Raw genomic sequence first — 26,649 nt, forward strand, 5'->3', positions numbered from 1 at the left:
TAAGAAAAAAACAGCCCAGTAAACTGACATTGTTATGCATTCGCTTGATTTTAGCAAGATATTCAAATACAAACACAAAACAACAGCAAACAAAAAAGACTAGAATTTGAGGTACTAAGTATTTATATTTTACACTAATAGACAGAGCATCTATTATTACTATATGGAATAGCTCCTTTGCAAAACTCACACAAGCAAAGTGACTTTTAAAAACGCATTGCGAGCTGGTTAAGATTAATGAAACAACACTAAATGCTCCTAAAACATTTGAATGCAGCACAGTTTTTATTATTGTAAAAGTTACATAGCACATAAAACATAGCACTTGCAGTTCTGTGTTTGCAGTTTGGCTACGTAGAGGAGGTATATGATCTCTTCAATGACTTCTGGGTCTGCTCCCAGTTGAGCATCCTCAAAAACCTCCAGGAAGTTATCAGGCTTAATGGTTTGAAATGTGCACGTATAACAGCTGGTCTACCCTTCATCTTTTGTTATTGTAATTTTCCAAAGTGCTCTGTGTGTTTAGCCCTTAAACCCTAATGTTGAGCTGAATATTGGTTAAATCGGAATTTAATGTTTGCATTAAAAGTCAGGCCTGTGAGTGATGCAGTGAGTAAACCAACAGTTGTTGAATTTAATATCCTCACCACAGCTGCTTTATTGACTTCTATGAAATGATTTACTGCCCTTCCAGTTGTTGTAGTCAGCAGTCTCCTCTGCGGTGTCTTAATATAAGTGCAAGTTAAAGTGAAGTCTATTTTCTTAACCCACTGACCTAATTTTAGTAAAGTGTACTGTGGATCAGTGAGTGAGTGCTCCCGAGGGACAGCTCAACCACCCTGATGAGAGATAGATCTGAATGGATGCTCCCTGACATCCTTGAGTCAATAAGCAGCCTTTAAATCAGGCTGATGGGGTTAGGAGGCTTCATGAGCCACCACAAGATGGAGCAGGAGCACAGATAAAACACTCAGGTTCCTCAGATTTTACACCCAGGCACTTCTTCTTCAACCCACTCGAGTTTCATGGCTGCATTTATGGTAATTCTTTGTTTATTTGTCCTCTGGTTCTTTTATACATGCAGACTCCACCGTGAGATTTAATTATATGCATCCCTGTGGCCACCAGTGAGGACACAGAGGTCAGATCCTCTGCAAAATTAATGGTGGGGGGTTCATGGTTCGTGACATGGAGATGAGTTTATGCTATATTTGTATGTTTTTTCCCACACTGATTCTAAGATTTGTATACCAAAGCTGAGTGAGTTTAGTTTACCAGTGATCTGCCTATATTCCTGACATCAGGTCTTGTTTTTAAGGTCGTTTGAAGGTCAAACATGGTAGATTTTTTTTCTGTAACAGAAAGAAATGTGACTCGTCACAATGATTGCTTGATACCTTCTGTATCCCTCTATCTTTTTGTTTCAGCTAAGTCCCCAGAGTGTTAAAGTCTCACCAACCTCCTCTGAGGTTTTGACTGTTTGTCCTCACGTGTGGGTGAATGTTTTTCCATGAGAACTGAGTCACACACTCTGAAAGCAGCTGGTCCCACTGTTTTCCAGTTCAAATCCAGATTGGCCTTATTAAACTGGAAATTAAAGATAATCCCGCCTGCGCTGCAAAAGATTTCCAGAAATGATTTATGCTTCCCATTATCACAACATTCCAGCTGTGAACAACGTTTTACACAATGTAACGATGATCAGTTCAGCATTGGTCAATAATTAACTGCAAGTGAAAGAATCTTGAGATCAGTGAACTTTACACTTTGTGTAGCTGGTGGTTCATGCGCTGTTTGATGAAACTGGCAGCAGTGCAGATAATCCAGCTGTGCTTCTCCTTCTGTGACCGGGCTGATCAGCTATGACGGAGGGAGGGTGAAAACTGGGATTATCCTGCAGTAGTGGCTGGACAACCCAACCTGCCATACATCCAGGTATTACAGTGGTACTGATTTAAACCAACGTCTTATCAGCCTGAGCGCCAAATACACTGATACCTTAAAAAACATGATTTTTACTCACTGCACTGAACATTACCACTACAGGTTGGTCAGTACGCTCCTTAATGAAACCCGCATATATCACCCCACTTCAGACTTTAGCTTTTATCATCACATGCAACCTGACGGTCAGTTTAGTGAAAAGAGAAGATTGAAACAGAGCCCAGACCAGAGCGGTAAAAAGTTCCACAGAGCAATTTAAAAAGAGAAGCAGTGTTTAACATGGTCGAGAGCTGCATGAGAAGATGATCTTGAAAGGGAGGATGGTGACATTTAAATCAGGTGAAGACTCATTTGTTTTAGAGGCCTTTTCCTGGAGCCTTTTTGTGTTTTTCTGGAGGCAAACTGGAGCATGATAGTGATTGGCAACCCCAAATCAGTGGGCTAAAAAACATGAAAATGCCACATGGGGCCAAAGTGATAACTGCATGAATCTGTGTTGATCTTCTGTGGTTTCATATTAGAGATAGCTTCATATAATCCTTTTTTTTCCTTTTATTTAATTAAATTATATATGTTTAGATACAGAGCGGTGAAGTCCGGTCTGTTCCAGGAGTCCAGTTTTCTCCAAATGAGTAATGCGGGACTCCAGCGTCAGCTCATACTGTGAAGGATCTCCTCCCAGAAGACTGGGAGCGGCACCCCAAACTCTCCCAATGCTTTCCACTGCGCTCCCTTCCTCCAGCTGTAATCAATTGCTTTTTAAGATACTCCCTGCCTTGCTCCAGCTGTTTGGAGAAGGGAGAGGAGGGGTGGCGATGGTAGTATGGAGGGATTATAAAATCCCAGATTAATACGATCGCATGTGGCGTAAAAGCGCGGACAAGATCAAGCGCTGCTTCGGTTACATAATCCCGAAATATGTGAATGGAGCAAATGCACCACCGTGAACGCCTGTGGTTTAACTATTCTCTAAGAGATTTAAGAGAAAGTGTGTGTGTGTGTGTGTGTGTGTGTGTGTGTGCGCGCGTCTCGGTCCAGGTTTGGCGGTGCTGCTGAGCCACAGATGACGCAGGAATACACCCGAAATCTCAATTTCCGCGACACTTACACACTCAGTAGTCATGGGTTAAGTATCGTAGCCGTGAAAACTGCCTATTTAACAGAAAAGAGAGGTTGTGTGTGTGTGAAAGCGGACCGGGAGAGGAGGGCTGGTGGGGGGTTGCTGAAGGCGAGAGGAGCAGAGAGAGAGAGAAGCAGAGACTGAGAGAGGGGGGAAAGGAGGAGGAATAGGACAGCCATTACCATTCAGGATCACGTTGCCCGCTGTTCTCTCCAGCCTCATCCCACCGGCTGCGTGTCGGTTCGGTTTTGGAGCAAAAAACCTTGAATACAAAGCCAGAAAACATCCAAGCTTCCATCCACCCATCTACCCCCAGGAGGAGAGGGAGCAGCGGCGGCAGCATCCCCGGCCTCCCTCGCGCTGTGCTCGGCTTCCAGGACCGCTGCTGCCCCGGGGAAGGTAAGCGGCTCCGGAGCTCATGCAGGCAGGCAGCTCGTGTCTGTGCTTCACACTCTCTCGTGCGCGTTCAAACCATCGTGATCATGTGTTTTCACGAGCTGTCAGGCCCGCTGCTGTTATGGAGTGTTTACAGGGACAAAACACTGATGCTTATCAGCTCAAAACGGATCGCTGTTACTCACTTTAAAAGAAATTTACAGACATGTTCAATAAGAACTGCAGACCAATCATAACTTGTGCACAGGTTATAATATATGGATGGAGTTGGGTTTTTTTTCCCAGACTCAACGTGTTGCTCATTAGCTCTGCGTTTATTGGCGTGATTTCCAGGAGATGCACTGCAAGTTTTAGTAATCTCATACATCCGCCCTGTTTCTAAGCACACTGCTCATGATTTGTGTGCTGAAGGGCTGGGCTGGAAATAACCAGCGGACATTCACACTGAGAGAGATATAGAGGGGGTTTCTGGGTCGTGAGAAGGCTGCCGTGGCTGTTTCTCCTAATGAGACACTCAGCAGCAGCAGTATGGAAGCAGCATTTAGTCAACAGTGCCAACCACAAATGGATAAATGTAATTAGTTGGTGTTATCCATCCAAGCAGTGGCCGTGTGTTGGACAAAGAGCTCCCTGCTTTCCAGCCTTTCAGTGCGCGCACACAGCGTTTGGGCTCCATGTCTGATGTCCATTCATGCAAACACATTCCCTCCTCACAATTAAAGGGAAAGACAGACAGAGAGAGAGCGAGGCAAGCGTGCAACGCTGGTGACACGAAACACCAGCTGCAGCTATATCTCTGTTATATGTGCACCAACACGCCCCGTGAGAGGCTGCCATTATTGATCCGTGCATCCCTGCAGCCAATTATATCCAGAGACACCCCATCATCACCAGCAGCACCTCCATCTCTACCTGCTGCATGAATCCCAGTGGGCTCCATAACTGCAGGCTGTCTATCTGTCTGGAAAATACTGGATATAATGTGCAAGGTGCAGCCAGAGGGAGGGAAAAACAGGATTCAAGCAGGAGTCCCCTCCTGCCGTTCAGCACCAGATGGTCAAATATACATCTCCCTCTAGCCTTATGCTGGACATTCAGCTTTCAGACTACTACACTCCTAACACTCTCAAACCTTCATTTCCATTTAAATGGTCGTTTTAAATTGGTTTCTTCCATTTTTTTCCTCTGCACTGCCACGACACACCTCCTTACTACTGCACGTTACAGTGCAGGAAAGCACCAACATGTCTGTGAGGATGGGGATAGAAGACAGGACTGTTATAGTGCGAGACGTGGTTGTTATTTAATTTGCAATGAATTGTGGAATGTCTGGTTTATTTCAATCAGATCATCCAATTTAGACTAACAGCAGTGGAAGCTGTTGTTGCTTAGTGTCATAAACAAGTGAAAAGTGGACATTATAGGCGCCTAGAGCTCAAGGTGACACCTCCAGGTTTCCTGTTTTTGTACGTCCAGCAGTTGAAAGCCAAGAGATGCTCAATTTATAATGAAACAAAATAAAAACAAAAGACTAATTAATCCATGCTGGACTATATAAATATATCTAAACTGCTCATTTTGATAAACTAAAAAACGAAAACAATAAAAGCAGCAAAATCTGAACATCTGAGACACTTGGAGCCAGTGGATGTTTGGATTTTTACTCATCTCTCCTTTTTTTTCTTTTTATACCAAACATGTAGTTTCCACCGTGCCTCATTTGCTTCATTACAGGTTATGGCTTTGGTGTGGACACAAGTCCCTTTTTGGCTGATTATAACCTATCTTCTTTATTTTAAAAAGCCTGATGGTGAGGAAAAATGAAGACTTTCCAAGCATATAGTATGATCCTTGCCTCATTTCAGAGCTTTAAATCCTTCCTCTTCAAGTGGTTCTGGCTGTTATCAGGCTAGGATTACCCCCATTCGAGAACCAGTGGGCATGTTATCATTCATTTGGAGTGTGGTGTCCACCTGATGAATGATCTTCATTCACATTTTAGCTTTACTTTAGTCTCCGTCAGCTTCCGAGAGTAAACATCCAGCATTTTATCAACTATATTTTCCATCCTGTTCACTAGCTGGTTGCCAGTGTGATATTTTTATCCTGGGACTTGTTTGGGAACAAAGTGACTTATCCATTTAGTCATTCAGCATTGTTTTCATGGTGCTGAAATCGTCCCTCTGCTCTTTGTGAAATTCACGACTGGCACCTCCACCCTTCTGTCTGTCTGCCTGTCTGTCTGGCCAAGACTCTCTGTGTTGATTTTCTTCTCCCTGCAGCTTTCTGGTCTGCAGAGAGCATTTTTACCATGAGTGAATAAAGGTGGAACAAAGCCAGACACACTAACATTGCTTATCGCCACATCCTGGAGCAGTAAATATTGACGAGCGTATACAAGACAGGCATACGATGACAAACGATCAGGTCATTCAAATAAGAGATCCTGTTTCTTGTGTCATCCTTGCTCATCTATGCACATACTTTTCTTTCTTTTGTTTAGCTGTCCTTTTTTTTCACTCTCATGTTGATGGACTCCAGTACACTCATGCCAAGCAGCTTTGTTGGCAGTCCAGTCCCATTTGTGTATTTATGCATGCATACTTTCGTGTGAGTGTCTGCATGTGTATTAATGTATGTCTGTGTGTGCACGCGTGGGGGAGCTCAGTCTAGCCATTCATTTATCCAGTCAGTCAGTCGTTGGTGTGTTACTCATCATAGCTGGCAGCTGCAGTTTAAAGGGAGGCATTTCTCATTCATTCTTATATTACACTGACTATTTACACTTTTAATAACTGACGTAAGGAACACGCTTTAGATATGCTTATTACATTTATGCATGGGAGGGAAAGAAGTTGCATCACTTACATTGTCCTACCTTTCTCCATTTTTTCTGACTTATCTTATTCAAATATGTCCTTTAGAAGCATGGAAGTGTTGAAATGCTACATCCTATATAAGACAAAATGGGAAAAGGTTTTGCTTTGGAAACTATAGATATGGCTCTCCTTATTTCCCAGATTCTCACAGTGAGACGGTGATGCAACACAGATGTAAACATGCCCCTTTGCTAAACTTTTTTTTTTTAAAACAAACATAAACTTTAAGCAGGTTTTTTTTTAACAATAAATCTTATTTCCAGCATATGATATATTATCTTTGTTTTGTTTCCAGGAGCTTTACTGATTTTTAGATCATTACATCAGGTTTTATTTGCATTTTACACAGAATCTCAGCTTTTTGGACACAGGGTTGTACCCTTCAGCTCAGTGACATGCTGATCTTTCTTACTTAATATGTAATTTATCTAATTTATACACAAAGAAACAAAAACAAACAATAATCTTGTCAACCTTTATATGTTAAATACAGACATGGGAGCAAGTATCATCTTTTTATGCAATATATTTTTTTAAAAGCAAAAGAAAAATGAATTAAATTGAAGTTTTACAGTTAGTAATGTTAGCCTTTTTTCCTTATGCTAAGCTAATCACTGATTGCTGACTCTAGTTTTTTATTTAGCATATATTTCCAAACTTATATTGTTTATCTGTAATCTAATAAATGTAAGTATGATCTAAAGGGATTTAAGCCAACTTAAACGGGAAAACCTTAAAACTAAAAGCATAAAATATGGCAGGTCCTTTTTCGATAAGCTAGACTAGTTAGCTTTTAGCTTTTAAGTTGCGTATGTTTATCTGGGATTTTTTTCCCCCCCTTTGACTGGATTTTGCAGCACCACATAAATCAGGTCAGTCAACCAAATAATAAATTCAATGTATTTAATTTTAATAATCAGAAATAGAAACAGTGGGTAAGCTAGCATTTGCTAAAGCTACTTGCATTACTGAATAAAGCTAATCAGTGCACCCTTATAAAAAGGAAATAGAAAAATGTAGTTTGTATAAATGTGACTATATTAAACCACAGTATAAGACATGTACAGCTACAGGGAAAACTAAGCTTATCTCATAATTCAGCAGCTTGTAGAAGCAGCTTTAGTAGCAGTATCCTGTGTGCCTCTGTCAGTATTTCATATTGTTGAGCTAAACTTGCTAAACTTTCTTCGTTTTCTTCACACTCTTTTATGCATAGCTCTCATAAGGTCCCACCACAGCATTTCTGGCTAAGGTCTGTACTTTCACTGCGTCATTGCTGTACTTTGATTCTTGATTCTAAAAAATTAACATATTTTATTTGTTAATTTTTTCACTAATTGGACTGTCATTAACTTTAACATGCTAACTGAAGCCTGTAGAGTCTGAGATGTAGCTCTTAGTTTTTTACAGTTTCTCTGAGCATTGCACGGTCTGACCTCAGGGGGAATTTGGTGGGACATCCACTCCTGGGAAGATTGTGACGTTGTGAATCACTTAAGTGCTCCAGACCAGCACACTGTCAAAACATCTGCTTTTATAGAGGTGGCCATACTTACTGATAATCAGCTGTTTAAGTGCATTTGATTAGCAGCACACCAGAGAGTGTACATTAGTCTTCACAATACTCAGTGTAGTCTGTGAAAGTTTTCATTTGCACTTGACACTAAGTTTTAAGGGTTTACAAGTGAAAACAATGATAAATGTTTTTCGTACTTTTCCATAAGTGCAATCAAAGCAGGTTGAATGCTCTTTTTTGAATTTTTTTGTGTATATTTCGATGTCATTATAATATTTAGAATATATAGAACACAAAAAAAGGTCAGGTTAAGGTAATAACTTAGTTTCAATCAACTACAGTTTGTAGTTTCTTTGTCAGACTTCATATCTCAGTCTATTTTGGGGGGTTGTTTCAGGTTTTACTGGGTTAGTTGGGAGCATGCAGGTTCCCAGATTTTGCAGGATGTACACAATGAGTCACATGTTAATCAGTTGTGTTTTCTTGTTTGGTGGCTTCATGTTACGGTGTGTGTCAGGGATTGTTTTTGTCCAATGAGCATGAATGTCAGTGAAACTCTCATCAGTGACTGTTACCATGCTGGAATGCTGCCCTGAAGAGACTAGAGTTTCACCGGCAGTTACGACCGTTAGTCTGCAAATGTCTGGATTTCTCTCGCTCCTCAAATCTCTTTTCCTGTCTTCCCTCGTCGCTTTTTCTAACTCTACATCTCTGTCACAGTCTCTCTCTGTTTTATGTTACTTTTGTTTCCTGCAGCACACACACACACACATTCAGACACACACACACGCTGCTGAGACTAAGCTGTGGGAACAGACCGTGTCCATGTAAATCCTGGCTGCGAGTTATAAATCAGGCCAGTCAACCATCCAGTACCTTTGTTTGGTTTGATTGAACTGCTACAGTCTGTCACAGGAAGAGGCCAAAAGCTCTGCGTGTATATATGTCCTATATATACAAATACGCCTGTATTACAATATTATTGTTTGATAGAAAACCTAAGCAACAGCAGTGTTGTTTAACCTTTCAGTGCTTTTCTCCCTTTTGTAAATGGGATGTTTTTGACTTTTGTTAAACCAGGCAAATAATTTAAAGACATTTATTCAGGCTCGAAGAACATTTGTGGGTCATTTCAGAGTCGCGTGATACCTCTTAGATCTATCAGTTAGTAGATTTGTGAAATTAATAACAAAAATCATCTAACAAATAGTTTCAATCTGGGGCACATTTTTATATTGATTGTCTAAAAATGTTTAACTGAAAGTCTAAAATCAAATCAAGAGGAACAGGGTTAGTTTTTATGAACCACAGTCATGTGTTGGTTAGCGCCTCACACCAAGAAGGTTCTGGGTTTGAACCCGCTGGCCTCTCTGTGTTTGGATTGCATGTTGCTGGTCATTTGCTTTTTTAAGTCATAATTAATAGGATATAATAAGTTTAATAGGAAGGAGGAAAGGCCCAAGGGCACAGAGGCAGAAATGCAGAGGAATGGATGTTCCTGCAGGGCTTTGGAGCAGATTACCCACAGCTGAGTGCAGTGGCAGGGACTCATCACTGACCTGTGCTTCTCATGGAGTGACGACTCATAGACCAGTGATTAATGACAGCAACAATCATGGCAGCACATCACCTGAGTACCTTGGACTGAAGGTACTGATTAGAATTTGGTGAGCGGAGGTTAAAGGTCACTTTACAAAAAAACCTCAATATTTAACCATAAATCACACATTTCTCCAATAATTCTAACAGACTGTACACAAATGTCTCACTGGAAAAAATCTGAAGTGATATTTATTTCTAAAAGTTCAATAGTTATCTTTACCATGACGAAATAATACGACATAAAACTCTGACTTTTATTAAGAAGAGCCAAGTGTGAGCATGTTTGGCCAGATATTAAATTGGTGACTCAAATCTTTTCTGGCCACCAATTAAATTCCTTCAAAATCTTCCATATAAATAGATATGTGAGTGTGAACAGGAAGAGAGGCAACCTGTAACTTCACTGGTTGGTTAAGGTGTACACCCGAAAGGTGGTAATTCTTCTGTAGACATGAAGCAAAGATTAAACAGTTGGTGTGTCAGAAAGCAATGATTAAGTTAAGCACTTTTGAGAAACTAGGGCTCAAATTAACCTGTGATGGCCCCTTTTCAGTGTATATTTTAAAGTGTAATGGCTGGAATTCACCAAACTGTGTGTGTGCTTTTGTTTGATGGTCTTATTGAGGAAAGCTGTGCCTGTGAGTAAAAACGCCTTGGTGAGGGTCTCATCACAGAAGGAGTGAGCTCGCTCTTGCTCGCGTTTCTCCTCCTGGTAGTTTCTTTTTCTTCAAAGTTCTCATTCTGTCTTCACGGAGCTGTAATGACACGGTGCGGCTTTGAAGCCTCAGTTCTGGCTCTATTTATAAAACCGCTTGTTGCAGTGGCACTGACTCACTGTCAGAAAGCGGCAGGGAACCAGACTTACACACACAGCTATACACCAGTGAGGTCGCTGAGAATTCTGGGAAGGCATTTAACCTCTTCCTCGCGGCGTTGCTGGGGAGACGGAGGGATTCAGGAAGTGGGGTTTTGCCAGCGGTTTAGCCAGAGGCCAGTCAGCGGAGGTGGAGGAGGATTTTTGGCAGCAGCGGAGCAGATGGAAATCTCAGCCGTTGTGTTGGACTCACACGTCGTGCAGTGAATCATTCCCACTCTGTGACCACCTCTCAGGTCATTCCACAGTGTAGTCTGCTACAGCATGGAGGGGGTAAACACAGATCTAGTGTGACGAAGTCTTTGGCAGCCAGCAGAAGTTATTCAGCGACAATCTGCAACACTTTGAGGGTTAAGCCGATTGTTTGCTGAGGAGAATTTCTCAGAGGTCGCAGTGTTCGCTTTTAGCTCTAACTGTCGGTGGATGAACTGTAAAACAAACAGTATCCCCGTCTAGTGAAGTTGGCGGGCTTTTGAAAACAAGGAAATAAAAGTAATATGTCATCTCTAATTATTTAAAGATTATAACTTATTCTACTCTTGTTTAAAATCATCAAAATATCCCCTGATAAACACTGACATAAACAAGAAAAACACAATTTATTTGTGCATTCAAATACAACAGCTCTGCCATAATTTATACTTTGTGCTGAGTCCACTTTATAGTTACTGCTGAGGTCAAAGTCTGCATATTTTACCCACTGCACTGATTTAAATGGGGAGGAAATGTCATAAATGATGACGTTAATCAAGGCTGAATTCCATTTAGCTGCTTTCAGTTTCAGGGTTCTGCTTTTACGCACAGTCCACAGACTCATTTGATTAGAACAAAGCAGCTGTTAGTGCTGTTAGTAACACCTGTACTTTTATGTACTTTTTCACAGTAACAAGCTAGCATCCTGCTGCTCTCTCATGCATTCAGCTGCATTTGATATTATTGTCCCCCATTTTTAAACCTCAGCACAGAACTGCTGGGACTCCCTGTGGAGCCGAAATATAAGAGCTGATATAAGGCAATTCATTCTCTCAGAATAGAGGTGCTGAGTTTAGAGTTATTGATGTATTGATCCTGAGATGGACGGATCAGTTCATCGGGTCTCCAGAGTCCTACAAACACACACACTCACTTCCTTCTTGTGTGTGTGACGCCTGCAGCCCCTAATTCGCTTTAGAGAGGTAGGTTAAAGAGTGGAGATGAGCAACAGATAGAAGTGTAGAAACGTGAGAAGGTATAAGGAGCGAAAGCGAGACGAAGACAAAGGGAAAAGCTCTCTTCTGTCTTCCTGCATATTGACTCTTCTTTAAAAATAGAAACGCTACTCAGACTTTTAAATCTCATCTCGCTGCTCCTTTTTCATCACAGCCTCTGCTCAGCCTGCTGAACTGTTTCCCATCCCCCCACCTCAGCTCAGAGATTACTTTCTTCCATCACACCTGGAATCTTCCATATATCTATAAAAACTGGTGTGTGTCCAAACTGGAGCAGTTACACCAGCTTCTATCTCTTTTTATGCCTTAAAAGTTTGCATGATCTTTGTGTTTGTCCAGGGGCTGTAAATGTAGCTGTAACCTTACAGCTCAGCTGAGGGAGGACAGCGTCAGTGTTTACGCTGTCAGGAGCATGACCCCCCTCATCACGGATAGATGCTTCAGCGCTGTGATGTAGCTGGCAGTCTGATTCAGCCAAAGGGAAACAGTGTGAGTCTGCTCACGACAAGCTTGCAGACTTGTTTGTGCAATCTGGTTGTGATTTTTGGAAAGAAATATTACTGTGGAGTTTATCAAAAGTTTGAGCACCACGAAGCGAGTGTCATTGAGTTCCACTGTAATTAGGAAAACGCAGACATCTATCTAGATGTCTAAAGAGCACACTAAGATAGAGGAAAAATATAAATAAATAACAGTTTGGAATGAGTTCCCATTTGAGCAATTTGTCAGTGCACCCACAACTTCAAAGAAAATTGTGTTTTTAAAAAGCTTGAAAGATGTTTTTTTTTAAATAATAGATGTTGCAAAAATGTCACGTGGGGTAAAGAAATCCACAAAATGTACAAAATAAGAAGCTTTTTCAGTAATGTAGGAACATGGACCACATCTATTTTAGAAGCATCCATCCGAGAGGTGATGTACAGGTCAACAGTGTTAGGACTGTGATTGGATAACTACATCTATGGCCAGTTTAGACAGTTAATGTCACATGATGCCATCTTTGGCCTCTGAGAGGAAGCCAGAGTGCTGAAACCCATGCAGGCACAGGGAGAACATGTAAACACATAGAAAAGCATCAGCTAATCACAAGGTTTGAACACAGAGCCTTCTTGCTGTGAGGCACAGTTCAAACCACCGCGCCTCCGTGTTGCAGAAGCAGTCTGTGCATTATTTATGTGTCGGTCCGAGCACATAAATAGCGATTTAAGAGGGTAAAGCAAGCGGTCCGCTTTATGCATTCTGATCAACTGAAGCTAAGGATGAAATTTCATCTGTGTCTCAAAGTTACATCTTTCATGTTTTGTTTATTCGAGCAAGCCTCAGACATTTCCAGTGCGATATGTGTCGTCTTCTTCTCTGAGCCGCTGTTTCGCTTCCATCCAGCTGTCACTGCACATCTGCAGCTTCCTGAACACTGAAGCGATCATCTGGACACAATGATTAGTTTAACCCAGTTCATTCTCCTTCCTCATTTCTCTCAATCGTCTTGCTACATTACTACTGTTGTTATGTTACAACTTTGCATCATTCATGACCCCTGCGTGATCACACTTTAAGCAAGCAATAAATTATCGAGTGTTTCCACCTTGTCCTTCGTTTCTGACCTCTTTTCTCTTCCCACCCTTCCCACATCCCTTTTTCCTCCTGCCATCCTTCCTCTCCTTCCTTCTCCTCCTTGCAGCCCTAAGCAGAGATGGAGTCTTCGGATGATGATACTCTGAGTGAGCGCTCCTGCGTCAGCGAGCCGTCATTCCGTAGCGAGCGTTCAGGGGGGTCGTTATCCCCGTGTACATCAGGACTTGTGGGCCCACCGGGAGACACTTTGCCATGGAACCTGTCCAAGCATGAGAGGAAGAAGAGGAAGAGCCAAGATTCAGTGTTGGACCCAGCAGAGAGGGCGGTGGTTCGCGTCGCAGGTGAGTTGATAAATGTAATACTTTATCTTTCTGCCTTTGAGCAACACTCAAGGGAAGCTTCCAGGAGATGGTGAAGAGGCAGAATTTTGCTGATTGAACTCTATAAAAGCAGAGTGGGGCTTTCAGGCACAACTTTACCTGCTTTCATGAAGGAGGGAAACTATACAGAGAGGTCTTCAGAAGCTTCATGGGTCATTGCCATCACAGGGTCGTTTGTGAGGCATTGCCTCCCAACATCCTGTGAGCTATTACGGTTACATGGGTCAAGATGTGACCCATGTAATTGTGCCATGTGTCTGTGGAGTGGTTGTTTGGTTCTTCCTGTGTAAAGGTCCCAGCACTCCTCACTGCATTGCACACACACTACCTGCTTTGTTTATTTTTGTCTGAGGGTGTTGCTGGGTCTGAAATGTGCTGGGACGTCATGCTCTGAGAAAAATCTTCTGAGTTTCTATGAAAAACCTGCTGCATAAGAGACGACAGTGTTACTGTCTGTCTTCTGCCTTTTCCTGCTTCTGTCCGAGTTCTTCCTTTTGCCTTTTTTGTGAATCAATGAAAGCTGAGTTTGGATAACCACAGTTTTAAGTCCTCTTTAAATATATGTGTCTGGTTTGTAGCATTACTGCTACTAGGGGAAAACTGCTGAAAAATGCACTCTGATGGAACATTAAAACTGACAGGAGCAAAGCACAGTTGCTGCACATCAAAGGTTCTTAGTTTGAACGTTCCTGGTCAGCTGGATCCTGACGTGAGATTGGTTGGACATTTCAAAGCTGACTGCAAGGTGTGTGGATGTGAGCATGAATGATTGTCTGTATTTAGCCCTGCCTTTGTCACGGATTAGGTGTTTGCCGCCTCTTTCCCTGTGTCAGCTGGGATTAGGGTGCAGCGCAGCCCCCTGATGTCATGGTTGGATAAGAAGTTTAGAAAATGGATGTAGTGTGTCATTTTCAATCAAAATGAAGCTTTATACAAAACATAAAATATAAGCAACGTCAGCAGCATGGGGACATTCAGGTTGCTTTGCTCAGGAAATGCTTTTGCACCAATTAATAAAGAAATATACAAGTAATAGAGGTTGTTCAGGTATCTGATCAGGACGCCTCCTGGATGCTGAAGAGATTATATCTCTCAGCTGGCTTTGGAACGACTCAGCGTCCCCCAGTGGAACATTTGGCTGGGGTGAAGGAAGTCTTCTGCCCAGTGACTCAGGCTCAAATGGATGGATGGATAAATGTATCAAAGGAAATGAATAAACAACCAAAACGGTTAAGAGTTCCAGAGTTTTTGGTTACTTTTTGTTCCCCATTTTATTTTGAAAATATTTCATAACTTAAAGTGTTCTCAGCGTATTTACTTCCTGTCAGTGTGACATCCCACTGTTCATAATTATTGCCAGAAACCAAGTGTTTCCACACTTCTGTAGTTTAGTTTACCCACTGTGCCTACATCTAGCTGCCCTTGTGATGAGCTCCTTGACTTTAGGTTTTCAGTCATGTGTAGTTTCTCCTCCTGTTTGTATCTTTGTTGAGAACATCCCGTGTCACCCCTAGGCCATTGGTGGTAAGTTGAGTATAACTGATATAGGCTTTACAGTCCCTTATATTAACAGACTTGAATCAATAAGTAATAAGAATTGCATAGGCAGAGCATCTACAGCTCTAATGTAGAAAAGCTGACATTGGACCAACCTCTAGTTACTGAAAAGACTCTTTAAAAGGAAACACGTCGCTCTCATATTATTTGTCTTTTTATCACCAAATATCTCTGCAAAAGGGTTTTTTTCTTCTTGTCGTGAATTATTCCTCATGCATCCACTCTCACATGCACACTGACATTTTCACTAATCACAGGGCTTCTTTCGAGCAGTCATTAAGCATCCTCTGAAAAAAGCCTCATCTCCTTAAATGTCAAAGAAATGAGAAGAAATTTCTAGTCTTTTATTTATGGGATGGATAAAGACGTCTGTGGCTTGTTATTAAAAGTGTTATCGTGTAACACTCAGATGTAATAATCACTGTTTTCTTAGTTATCGGTTTTAATAATGGTGGTTAGCAAATGTCAATAAAGAGCTGTGAGCAACATGAACCTTGAATACAAGAAAACGCTTAGTTTCATTGTGAAGGCAGCAGAGATAAGCTTTATCTCATTTTTATTGTGTACATTCCTACGTGCAGGGATCACATGTCAAAGTCAGGAGCCAGTATCATCCTCTCGTATTTGTGGTAACAGAAGATGGAGGAGAAATGTAGGTTACTCAGTTCTCTAGAGAGGCCGGGGCTCCCCTGCTCACGTAATGGATCACTGGCAGCACGCCTTTTTTTAAATACAGAGAAGAGGGGACCTCGAGTTTGAAAATTGAGGGAAATGAAGTAAAAGCAGGCTCATGTGTGGCTTTCCCCTCTGATGGCGTCTAATAGTTGTGCTTATTTTTTCGGTTTGAGGCTTTTATATAAATGCACTTCAGTGGATGGACAGTAAGGCCTCCAGCTTTGACAGCATGCTCTATAACTCTGCTGGCCTACAGCTGATCCAGCAGTAGATGAAACTGTGATCATAGCACATCATATGGCAGCTTAACAGCTCTCCAATGAGGCAACAATCACAGCATCTTATCAACAACAGGACGGCTGCCAATAACAAGCAATTTTTAGATTATTTGGCAACCTACATCTTTGTTCAGCATTTTTTCTCTTATCACACTTTTCTTAATCTTATCTGTTTCCCTTAAATTATTTTTAGTTCAAATCAATATAGAAGGTATATTTGATTTTTTTTCAATATTTATTTTGACAACAGAATATTGATTACCACTCAGGTTTCTTCTCAAAGTAAATTATACTTTCTTAATGCCTTCACTTTGCACTCTCCTTGTTTTTTTGAGACTATAATTGAAACCCAAAAAGGCGGGCGCTCCAGAAACCTCGAGGAGCCAGATTTATTGCTTCTATAATCAGCGCACCAATTTTAAGCTGTCTGACATCATCAATAACCCTTTCAGCATTGCTAACTTGCATTAGGCAGCACACAGTGCTTCTGTTCCACTGAGGATTTAAATGATTTATCATTATTATTAGTCTGTTATTCATTTATTGTGATTTCTACATTTATGTTCAATTTAATGACATCATCAAATCACCTTCTTTCATAAATACCTTACATTTTTTAAGAGAACCAAAAGTGTTACATGCACACCCGTGCTATTTGTTTACATTCTTCCAGTGAGGTTTGCTCTTGTTCTGTGAGGAAATATGTTGGTTGGGATGTTGAAGCAGGGAGGCGATAAGAGGCAGTGAAAGTCTACGTTTCAGACATGGAAACAGCATGTAGGTCAGGGCCGGGTGAAGGAGTTCATATCATCAGCACAATCAGGTCAAGAGAGATGGCTCACTCTGCGTGTGTGTGTCTTGTATTTGTATCTCAGTGCTGATTCTCTTACAACATAAACATGGAGAAAGTTTGGGATATTTCCTGCCCTGGAACCATTTCAAGGCCTCCCACATTAATGTTTTAGACTCTCTTCCATTCACAGGAGAAGCCCGTCAGATACTTTTATGGCTGTTTTTAGAGAAGCTTTCACTTTCTTGTCCTTCCTAAATCTGTCAGCAAATGTTTGGAGAAAGGAATCTGTTGCCTGACGCTGCAGTAGAGCTCCCATTAAAGACCTTTTATGTTTTATTAATGTACTTAATTCACTTATGTTAGTTTCACAGAACAGAGGACCATGTATGTGTTTACTGGTTTTGATGTTAGTGTGAAGACAGTGAGTGTCTGTATGTATATAATGAGTTTATCTGAACCAGCCCGGTGTTTCCTGCTAAGTGAAAATAAAGTTAGATGTGCAAGCTTTGTGGAGGAAAGGAAGATGACAAAGAGCAAAAGGAGAATTCAATTTGTACACTAGGTAAGTGAGAGTGCGTGTAAGACTGGCTCTCACATGCACACATCTACACATGCATGGCTTTTGAAATAAGGATAATAGATCAAAAGGAGGTGAAATGAAGGCAGCGTGTGGTTAATGGATAAACCTGTGAATAATGTCATGTGAAATACAATTTGACACAATCATGAAAACAGCTGGAAGCAACTGATAAGTAAAGGTGAAACAAGAAAATAAATAAATCCATTTATAGATATTTACGGACTTTACAAGACTAGCTTTGTATGAGTCACAGCTCAAAATCATCCTGATTTCCCTGAGCCTGAGAGCAGTTTATCCACTGTCTGAAACTGTTTTAGCCCCTCCCCTTTTAAGGCAACATCCTTCTGATTGGCTGCCCTACATAAACAGAAGGTTTGAACAACAGGTGGCATCTGTGCTCACAGCCACAGCAGTGTGACGGAGATGACCATATAAGGGATATCCCGTCTCTGACATCATACAGAGCCAAGAGTAGAAAAAATATCTGTGTGTGAGTGTGAAACACAGATATTCCTTGGACGTACACTGATCTCATTGTTTGCAGATTAGACATGTCTAATATTAGCAGCTCCTAAAACACATGTCCACTTTAAGTAAAATCCACTCTACAGCTTTACTGCAAAACTGTGATATTAAAAAGTCCAAAAATACAGAACTAAAACCTTCAAGAATCACTTATTGAGCCTTAATAACAATATAACTTAACAGATATAAGCGTTCTCCTTTTTGTTACTGTTACACGTCTAATTACAACCAGATCTGAGGACAGATGTGGAATCCTCATTATTGCTGGAGTCTGGTTTAAGAGAGCTGGCGTCACTTTTATGTTCTCTGGTCATCGTTTTATTACAGATGATCAAAACTACATGCAGTAAAATAAATGTTTAAATGTTAGTTACACCATCATCATCATCATCATCATCATCATCATCATCACAGTTCTTCTTTTAAAGCAGAGAAAATGAAGGAAAAAATGTCTTTGTAAGTCCGACTTGCTCACACTGTGAATTTAGTTTATGGTTAATTTTATGTGCATCTTTTACATTTTGAGGCCACTTTTCTCTCAGATTTATTTCTGCTCTCAGGTGTGAGGAAGAAAATACAAATGATCTCATATGTTCTTAATGAACACTTGACGAGGATGGCTTTTTCCACTTTTCCATGCCTTTTTGGATAAACATGCATCATGTAGTTGAAATTCACAGCTGTGCAGACGGTTGTTTAGAGTGCATGCATGTGTGCGCGTAGAGAGAAGAGCTGGGAAAGGTGAAAAACATTTAAGGATTATTATCTCCAGTTATTAAACCAAACACTTAGACCTGGAGCTTTCCTGGCAGTGCCTTGTGGGTGAGTCAGCGAGTCAGACTCGATTGCGTGGAGATCATTCAGTTCTGGCGGCAGCACGTAGCAGTCGAGTAAATGTTGGCGTCGCCACAAACCACCCTGGGGCTGAAACACAGGCAACACCTAACTAACACTGCCAAAGTCTGCTGTGTGGCATTTTTCTCTCCACCTGCCAACGAAACATTTGACTTTATGTTCAGACTCACTGTGAATTTAGAGCAATGCAACAAATAGCAACTGATCCTATGAACTCAACCATTACATCAACACAACTCTTTTCTTTTTGTTTTACACCCCAAGAAGGTTAAAGGAGATCCAAAGACATTTTGCCACAGCTAAATAAAAACATATAGAGTGGGTGTGGGGGACAAAAAGTAGTTGTAAGCCTCTTTTAATGCAGTACAGAGCAGTACAGTTACCTCACAACTGCCTGTTACCACTCTGTAAAGTGTGTACCCATACTGTGTTCCAGAAGTACAGACAATAAAGAGCTTTACTGTGGAACAAAAAAATCACAGGACTACAGGGTCCTGATATAAGATGGGCCGATGATTCAGTAATATGTAAGACTGTAAATTAAAAATAGATATAACCAACAAGATTTCACTGACAGGTTGGTGAAGTCCCAGTTTGAAGCTGTGTCTATGTTTTCTTCTATGCTTCTGCACATGGTCCTGATTTTGTGTTATTTGAGATTTTGTCCAGTTTTTGTTTTTAACCCCTTGAGTTCATCATTTATTTATTTTTATCTATCAGTTTGGAGATTTTAGTATTCTTCTTGTGTCTCTCTTATCCTGCTATATTTAGATTATTATTAGTGGTAGTTTCCCTGTATGTTCTTCTTATTGTCGTTCTTTCTGCATCTCTTCTTGTCTTGATTAGTGTGACTTTTAGTTTTTTCCTGTTTTACATTGTTTTTGTTTTTTGATTCATGATTATGTGAATTTAAATGGTTTTACTTGTGCAAAATACTTTCTCCTTGATCCACAGTTGTTTCCTTTTGCACCCTATGTTGAGTCCTGCATTAAGATATTTTAAAGGAGAAATCATTTAGATCAGAAATCATGTGACTAACTGAATCTTCTTCAGTCCGTTCAAATGATATAGTGGAAATACATGGTGGTAAGCGCTAGCTCGTCTCAGACAGGAGGTTCTGGGTTCAAACCTGGCGTCCATCCAGAGATGTAAATGTCAGATTAACTGGTCATCCAACATAGTTATAGGTTTAAATGTTAATGGTTGTCTGTCTGTGTTTGTGCTATGAGGTGCAACCTTGCACTTGCCCCTTGTCAGCTTTGATAAGTTCTTGTTGCTGAGTAAAGCATGCTGTACATTTTTATATCCTGTCTGCTAAATGGTTTGATGTGACAAGCAGAGCACGAGTGTCTCTGTAATACTGACGCTGTCGAATTCACTCTGCAGAGGCTTTCATTTAAAGCTCATGCTTCTGGTAACATCCTGTATCTCCCAGGCTTGTTCAGTGCTCGCTCAGGCGTGTGCAGCCTATTGTGATGATTTTACATTTTAAATAATCTGTACGGCGTGTTTACACTGACCTCAATTTGCAGTCAAACAGAGGTCAGAATGTGAATATATTAGTCTGCTTATAAGCCACACAGTTTAGCCCCATGATAACATATTCATACAGACTAAGGACACGCAGCACAGAGATGTAGTGCTAGCAAGAAGGTATTCTTTTCTCTCGGAAAATATCTATTTTTATTTTGGAAAAGTTGCATCCCTACACATCTGAAGAAAGAGCAGGCAGAAGAAGTGGAGGGCGAGGGGAGGAAACACTGGGAGCTTTGTGAATACTGGAGAGGATAAAGAGAGACACTGCTGTAGTGACTGGACTCTGTTATTCAGACACTTTGGGTTGCACTGCCTGTCTGCTGAATCTGAATGTCAATGAAACCGACCAACAGCTGCTAGTTTTTCTGTGTACGTGAGTGAAAATTCAGTATTTTCCCACCAAATTACATTTTGAACTAATTGGGGGCTGTAAACAGATGAACACAGACCAGAATAAAAATATTTTAAAAGTAGTTTGTTAGTCTTAGACTGTATATAAAAGATGGTCATAGCTAATGCGATATCTCCCATCTTTGTGTTGTAATTTTGTTTTTGATGAGCATTAACCTCAGGGCACTGCATACCCATAGTGTGCTGACTTTTCAATCATAAGGTGGCTTTAACATCTCTTTTACTCTTCATTGGACCATAAAATAAAAAACTAAACGTCAAGTTGCATTAAGTAAGACTTAAAACCATGAACTGAAATTTTTTACTGAGGTCACAAATTAGGTTAGAAATGGGAAATGGGATAATTTTCTTATATATTTCTTGTAACTCTTGTTACTCTTGTAAAAATATGCACAAAAACTTCCTTCTATAGAAGGAAGTTTTTGTGCATATTTTTACAAGAGTTGCTACTCTTCTTCAGATTTTGGTTGTGACGTAATTACATCACATCCAATTAAATCACAGAAAAGGCTTTCTGACTTCAAAATTCCTCATGAATGCTGAACATTTAGGTTTTCTTGTTTTACTTACATGGAGATGCAGTAATGGAGAGACACAACAAATAAAGGATGGTTTGGAAATTATTTGTACAACAAAATAAGAAAGGAAATGACACAGTGTGATACATTTGCTCAGTGTGAGTGAGGCAGCAGCAGTGATAATTTATGCATATGAGCATCAGGACCTCAGATGTCTTTGCCTGCATGTAACTTAGGCGTCCGCCATCCTGCCTGCTGGATTTTTAAAATTTTTTTTTTGCAGGCAAACTGAAAGGAAGCCTCGGCTCAAGGCCCTGGCTATTACCCTGTTGCCATGGTGACGTGGTCTACTCTGTTTCCATGGTTATGCAAGGCTAGGAGAAGCAATGGCGGCAGGGGTGAGAGAGACTGACACTGGATATAAAAGGGGCGCAAAACAAATAGCGAAGGAGTGAGAGAGTGTCCGAATTTTAATTTGGAGTGGAGAAAGGAGGGAGAGAGAGACCGAGGAGTGAATGATCGTGTGAGTTTAGAAAGTAATGAAGAGAGGAGAGAAATGGAGTCGGAGAGAGAGGGGGAGAATTTAAAGAGGGGAAAGAAAGGGTGACTCTGTGAATAGATGTGAGGGTGAAGGAGGTCATAACACAGAGAAGAGAATGATTAACAGGAGGATGAAGACAAGCACTGACAACTTAAAAAAAGAACTTGGAAAGAGAAATGAGCTCGAGGAACAAGACGGAAAAACAAAAGGAGAACGACTGCTATGAATGAGAAAGAAGTAAAGATGAGAGGAAACAGTAGAAGAGCTTAAAACAGAAAGAGATGGACAAGATAGGATTGTAAAGAAAGAAGGAAGGGAATGAAGCAAGGAGACTAAAGGGAAATAAAAGTGATTGTGTGGTGAAAAGGAAACTTTGAAAGCAAGAGAAACATAAAGTTTAAAAAAAGAAAAAAGCACCACCCAACAAACTTTTTTCGGTTGGCCGTGATGTGCCAGTAGGCTACATCCTCTAAGCACTATAAAGTTTTACAGGTTCTTTTTTCCTTTTTTGGGAGGAAAGCAAGTAGATAGTGTCTTTGGTATAAACTGTTCATGACCTGCCAATGCTCAAATGCCTTAAACCTGTACTTCTTCCAGTGTCCAGCAGGGGGCGACACCTGGCTACAAAGAGAGGTCAAACTGTACAGAAATATAGCGGAAACTAGTTCTATTTCTATCTCATTCTGTGACCACAGTAAACATTTTTCTGTTAAATTTATGGTCTCAGTCACCAGTTTAAAGTCATGTTTATTACAACATGATGTTCATTTTGTCAGTGACGGGTTAATTTAGAGTAAAATGGGCAGCAAAGAAGGGTATACTTTAAGATGCACCAAGAGCTCGTAATGTATGGTTTCTAAAGACAAAATGTGTTTTAGAGTGTGATTGTGATAGATCTGTGATGACATGTACTGTAAGATACCTGCTGGTCTGGAAATCAACTGAATATAAAACTAAAAATAAACTTGACAGACGTTTTTAGCAGTGTCATATCCTGGGATTAATTTCTCGTCTTATGGGGCTAAAGGTTCAGAACCAACAAAGATTTTTACAGCAGAGTGTCAGATGTGTTTTCAATTAAGACACTAAATCTATTCATTTACAGAAAAATATTATGGACACATTTAAATCTGTTCTTTTTTAAATTTTATGTTACAATGAAACTGAAACATAAGAAAACCAGGACAATTTTAAATAATCACATTTTGGACTAACAGTCTTTATAAATTAATAAGAGGTAAGCTAAAGTGGTTACTAGTATGAATCTACAAGTATTTGGATCAAAGCTAAAGCACTTACCCAAATTAGATGCATTAAACTGCTTCTCATGCCATTCATATTTTCTCATTGCATGATTGGAAACATCTGATTGCAGACCTCACCGATTACACTTGAACCAGTTAAGAGTTTATACTCATGCTTTGTTGTTATAATCTTTTAAATGCATTTTTATCTATGATTGAATTTGCTTATTTGTGAAAGTCAAAACAGTAGAGCAAAGGTCAGACCCTGTAAAGAGTCTTAACTTAAATCCAAGTCACTCACAATAGATTTGATTTAATCTCTCAGCTGGTTATTAAGGGAGCTCAGCTGCATTATTAGGAAGTAATTTACACAAAAATGCAGGCGTGGATAATGAGATCAGACTGTTTGATGTTAGCTTTCATTTTTTAGATGTTTCATGAGTAGGCACGTAAGCAACAGAGAGGTTTCTGTGTGAAATGTTTGTGGCTGACGTTAAAGTTAGAAGCCAAGGTGGAGCTCTGCAGCTGAAGTGTTTGGTCATGCTGTTGTGTCAAGGACTTTGTGTACTTTTGGCACATTCACAGTGCAGCTGGACTCTGCATGCAGCACAGACACACAACAATACACATGCTAACAAACACACATGCAGAAGACTCGCACTGCGGGAAGAAAACAGTGAAAAATACACTCGAACACATATTTTACTACTTTTATTTAAGTTCACGCTTATGTATTTACTATTAATACACATCATGACGTGAAGATGAAAACATACAAGTGGAGAAACATAAACAAGAGGTCATTCAGGCCAACTCTGACTCATCTGTAATTTCCGTTCTCCACCACTAGACGGAGATATAAGGGTTTCACACACTGACAGGTTCATTTTTAGGAGGAATCGCCTGCTTTTCCTCATTTTATCAGTGAAACTCTGTCTGGACTTTATAGAGAGTGAAAGATGTTTTTCTCTGGCTGTTCAATGCTGTAAAGTACAATAGAAACGACTGGACCATGAGACCAGAGTCACATTAGCCCGAGTTTATTTGTTTTTTAAGACAAAAACATCTGCTGGAATGTTTTTCTTTCAGTTCTTGCATTTTGGATTCATCTTCCTTGACTTCCTGTAGATACAGAGGGTGCCAGATCTGTATCCCTAAAGTGTCTGTTTGTGTTCACATCACTGGGGTAATGTTAATGTGATGTGTGTCGGTCCTGTAATGAGGGAGAGGCAGAGTGAGGAGACACAAACAGGATGTCAGAGTAATGAAAGATGGGGTCAGATCTCTGCAGAGAGACGAATCTAATCATTCACTTTAAAACTGATAATATCTTTGTGTAATTATTATAAAGAAATTAGTCTTTTCTAAATCGCTTAAGGTGTTTTAAGCCAGACTAGTGATGCTTTTATAATTAACCAACATTTCCTTTGGTGCGGGAAAGCTCCTGAACGTTTTCCTTTTTGCACAAATAGGATATTTTTTTATTGAACCTGTGACCTCCTACTTATTCTGCTACCTTCAGAAATGAGCTCTTGCAATGCAGCAAAGCAGTATATTTCTGCAGAGACTGCCAGTTTGTTGGTGTTGGCCTTGCTCACTGATGATGTGTTGAGATTAAAGGCTTCAAGGAAGGAAGGAAAAGAGGGTCACAGTAAGATGTATGAATGGCTCCTGGGTCATTGAACCGCTGATATGATAATGGTGTATGAGCTTGTGAGGCTGGTTTATTTACTGCCACTTTCATTCTTTCCTTTTATCTTTTGTCATGTTACATGGTTTAAATTAATCTGAGTACACATGTGTGCATGCATGTCGTAAATGATGATATGCAGCTACTTCCAGACCTGTTACAGCACCCGTGACCCACACATGACAGACGGACAGTAAAATACCCGTTCAAACACACTTCAGTATTCAGTACATACACATATTCTTCCTGTTTGCATTCATTTGATTAGAAAAGGGGCAAAATGAAAAGGCTAAAATACATGAAATATCCTCTTTATATATTTAGAGAGAGATGAATTTCTAAATTTACTTGAAAAGGTTAGGGATCTTAAAAATGTTCCTTATAGGCCCTTATAAGGCCCCATTACATTTCCAAATGATATCCATGTATTAAGCTAAGGACGTAATCTAGAATTTATAGGGTGAGAAGGGAGGATACTTTCCATGTGCACACCCAAAACCATAAAATCTTGCAAATTGAAGATATTTAAATGCACTATATTCACAGGCTGCATCGTAAATTAATGATGTGCATACTGAACTTAACAACAATAATGATAATATAATAACTACTAATTAGTGCAGAAGAAGGACGGCCCCCCTGCTGCTGTGTTATCCACTCTCCTGTTGACTTTATTCCCTTAAGTACTAACTGAGACCACCAACAGCTCCAGCAGCAAAGCTCTGAATTTCACATTCAATGAATGTAAGCTTCTTTGCTGTTCCTCTCATTGCCATCTGAATAACCTGGTGGTGTAAACACAGTTTTTTATGTGATTTACTTTCCATTCATGGCTGCAGACATGAGTGGAAATATGCTGCATTCCTGCCCTTTTATGTATCTAGCTCTTGATTTCCCAGTCACTGGTCATCTGCCTTGTGGGGCCATTCATGCATCTTTTATTTGTGTTTCGATCTAATATTGACTTCAGACAGACATCTACAATCTACACCTGCCTCCACTCTTGACATCTCCACCTCTTTTACTCTGTGGACTCTAGTTTCCAACCACATAAATGTATGTTTTTTTCTGACAGAATGGAGATGGTATTGTGATTTACATAAAGGTTATCTTTATGTGTCTTTGTGGGATTAAATGACATAATCTCTGCACCAATGATGCTGCTTTATGGACTGTGACCTTACTGGCATTGAGAGATTATCCACAGCAGGACAGGGCAGACACACAGATTACTTAACATAAAATACATATTTAATGGCGTCAAATACAGAACAATAAGATGTGCCTGTTTTTCAATTAAATATAATCGCCTAGTTTTACTGTTTCCTGTGTCTGGAGAAGCTTATAAGCTTTGGTTTAAAAGCTTGTTAACAAGGTGTTGTTTAAAATTTTATTATTTCGCCAGAGCTCCTGGTTTTGTATGTTTACTTAGCCTTTAGATTGCACTGTGCTCCATTCATTCAGTCCACTCCTTTAAACATTCTTGAGTTTATTTAGTGTGTTTTACAAGTTGTTTGCAGAATTTTTCAGAAATAAAAAATCAAAATGCATCTACTTGTTACTACAGTGACTACCTACCATGGCAAAAATGCAATGTGGTTGCAAATCCTCATGCATGATGAATTAGTTGGGGGTTGACAATTGTAGAAAAATGACTTAACAAGCCTGCAGGGACCACAAGGGATCAGGGAGCTTTTGAGACAGACCTTCTGTTAATATTAGCTTATGGGGGTGAAATCAGGGAACTGCAAAAAGACACAAATGACAAACAGACTGTGAAGTGATTCAAATATGACAGTCTGAAAACAACGATTTATATGCTTGTGAGATGCATCTCAAAAAGGTTAAAACTGAAAAAACCACCTATAGAGAATTAAAATGATTACACAGAGAAGGATGACTTCTGAAAGTAAACTCAAAGCAATCACAAAGAAACACAAAATAACTGGGGG

General features: G+C 40.2%; 1 protein-coding gene and 1 long non-coding RNA gene across 2 annotated transcripts in view; one reads left to right on the top strand and one right to left on the bottom strand.

Annotated features, from left to right (window-relative positions):
• Positions 1 to 3,015: 3,015 nt before the first annotated feature.
• The window catches only part of macf1a (microtubule actin crosslinking factor 1a), a 229,969-nt gene continuing 206,335 nt past the window's right edge, over positions 3,016 to 26,649 (top strand). Inside the window, exons 1-2 of the mRNA XM_013915833.1 lie at positions 3,016 to 3,463; positions 13,221 to 13,455. Of these exons, the coding sequence (XP_013771287.1) occupies positions 13,233 to 13,455 (223 nt within the window). The 5' untranslated portion in view covers positions 3,016 to 3,463; positions 13,221 to 13,232. The remainder of the gene's footprint in view (positions 3,464 to 13,220; positions 13,456 to 26,649) is intronic.
• LOC102194998 (uncharacterized) overlaps positions 23,715 to 26,649 on the bottom strand; it is a 4,743-nt gene continuing 1,808 nt past the window's right edge. Inside the window, exons 2-3 of the long non-coding RNA XR_312306.1 lie at positions 26,276 to 26,442; positions 23,715 to 24,220 (exon numbers count right to left, since the gene is read on the bottom strand). This is a non-coding gene — a long non-coding RNA (uncharacterized LOC102194998). The remainder of the gene's footprint in view (positions 24,221 to 26,275; positions 26,443 to 26,649) is intronic.

The sequence above is a fragment of the Pundamilia nyererei genome, unplaced genomic scaffold, assembly GCF_000239375.1.
Source record: "Pundamilia nyererei isolate P.nyererei 1_Seehausen unplaced genomic scaffold, PunNye1.0 scaffold00374, whole genome shotgun sequence".
Lineage (NCBI taxonomy): Eukaryota > Metazoa > Chordata > Actinopteri > Cichliformes > Cichlidae > Pundamilia > Pundamilia nyererei.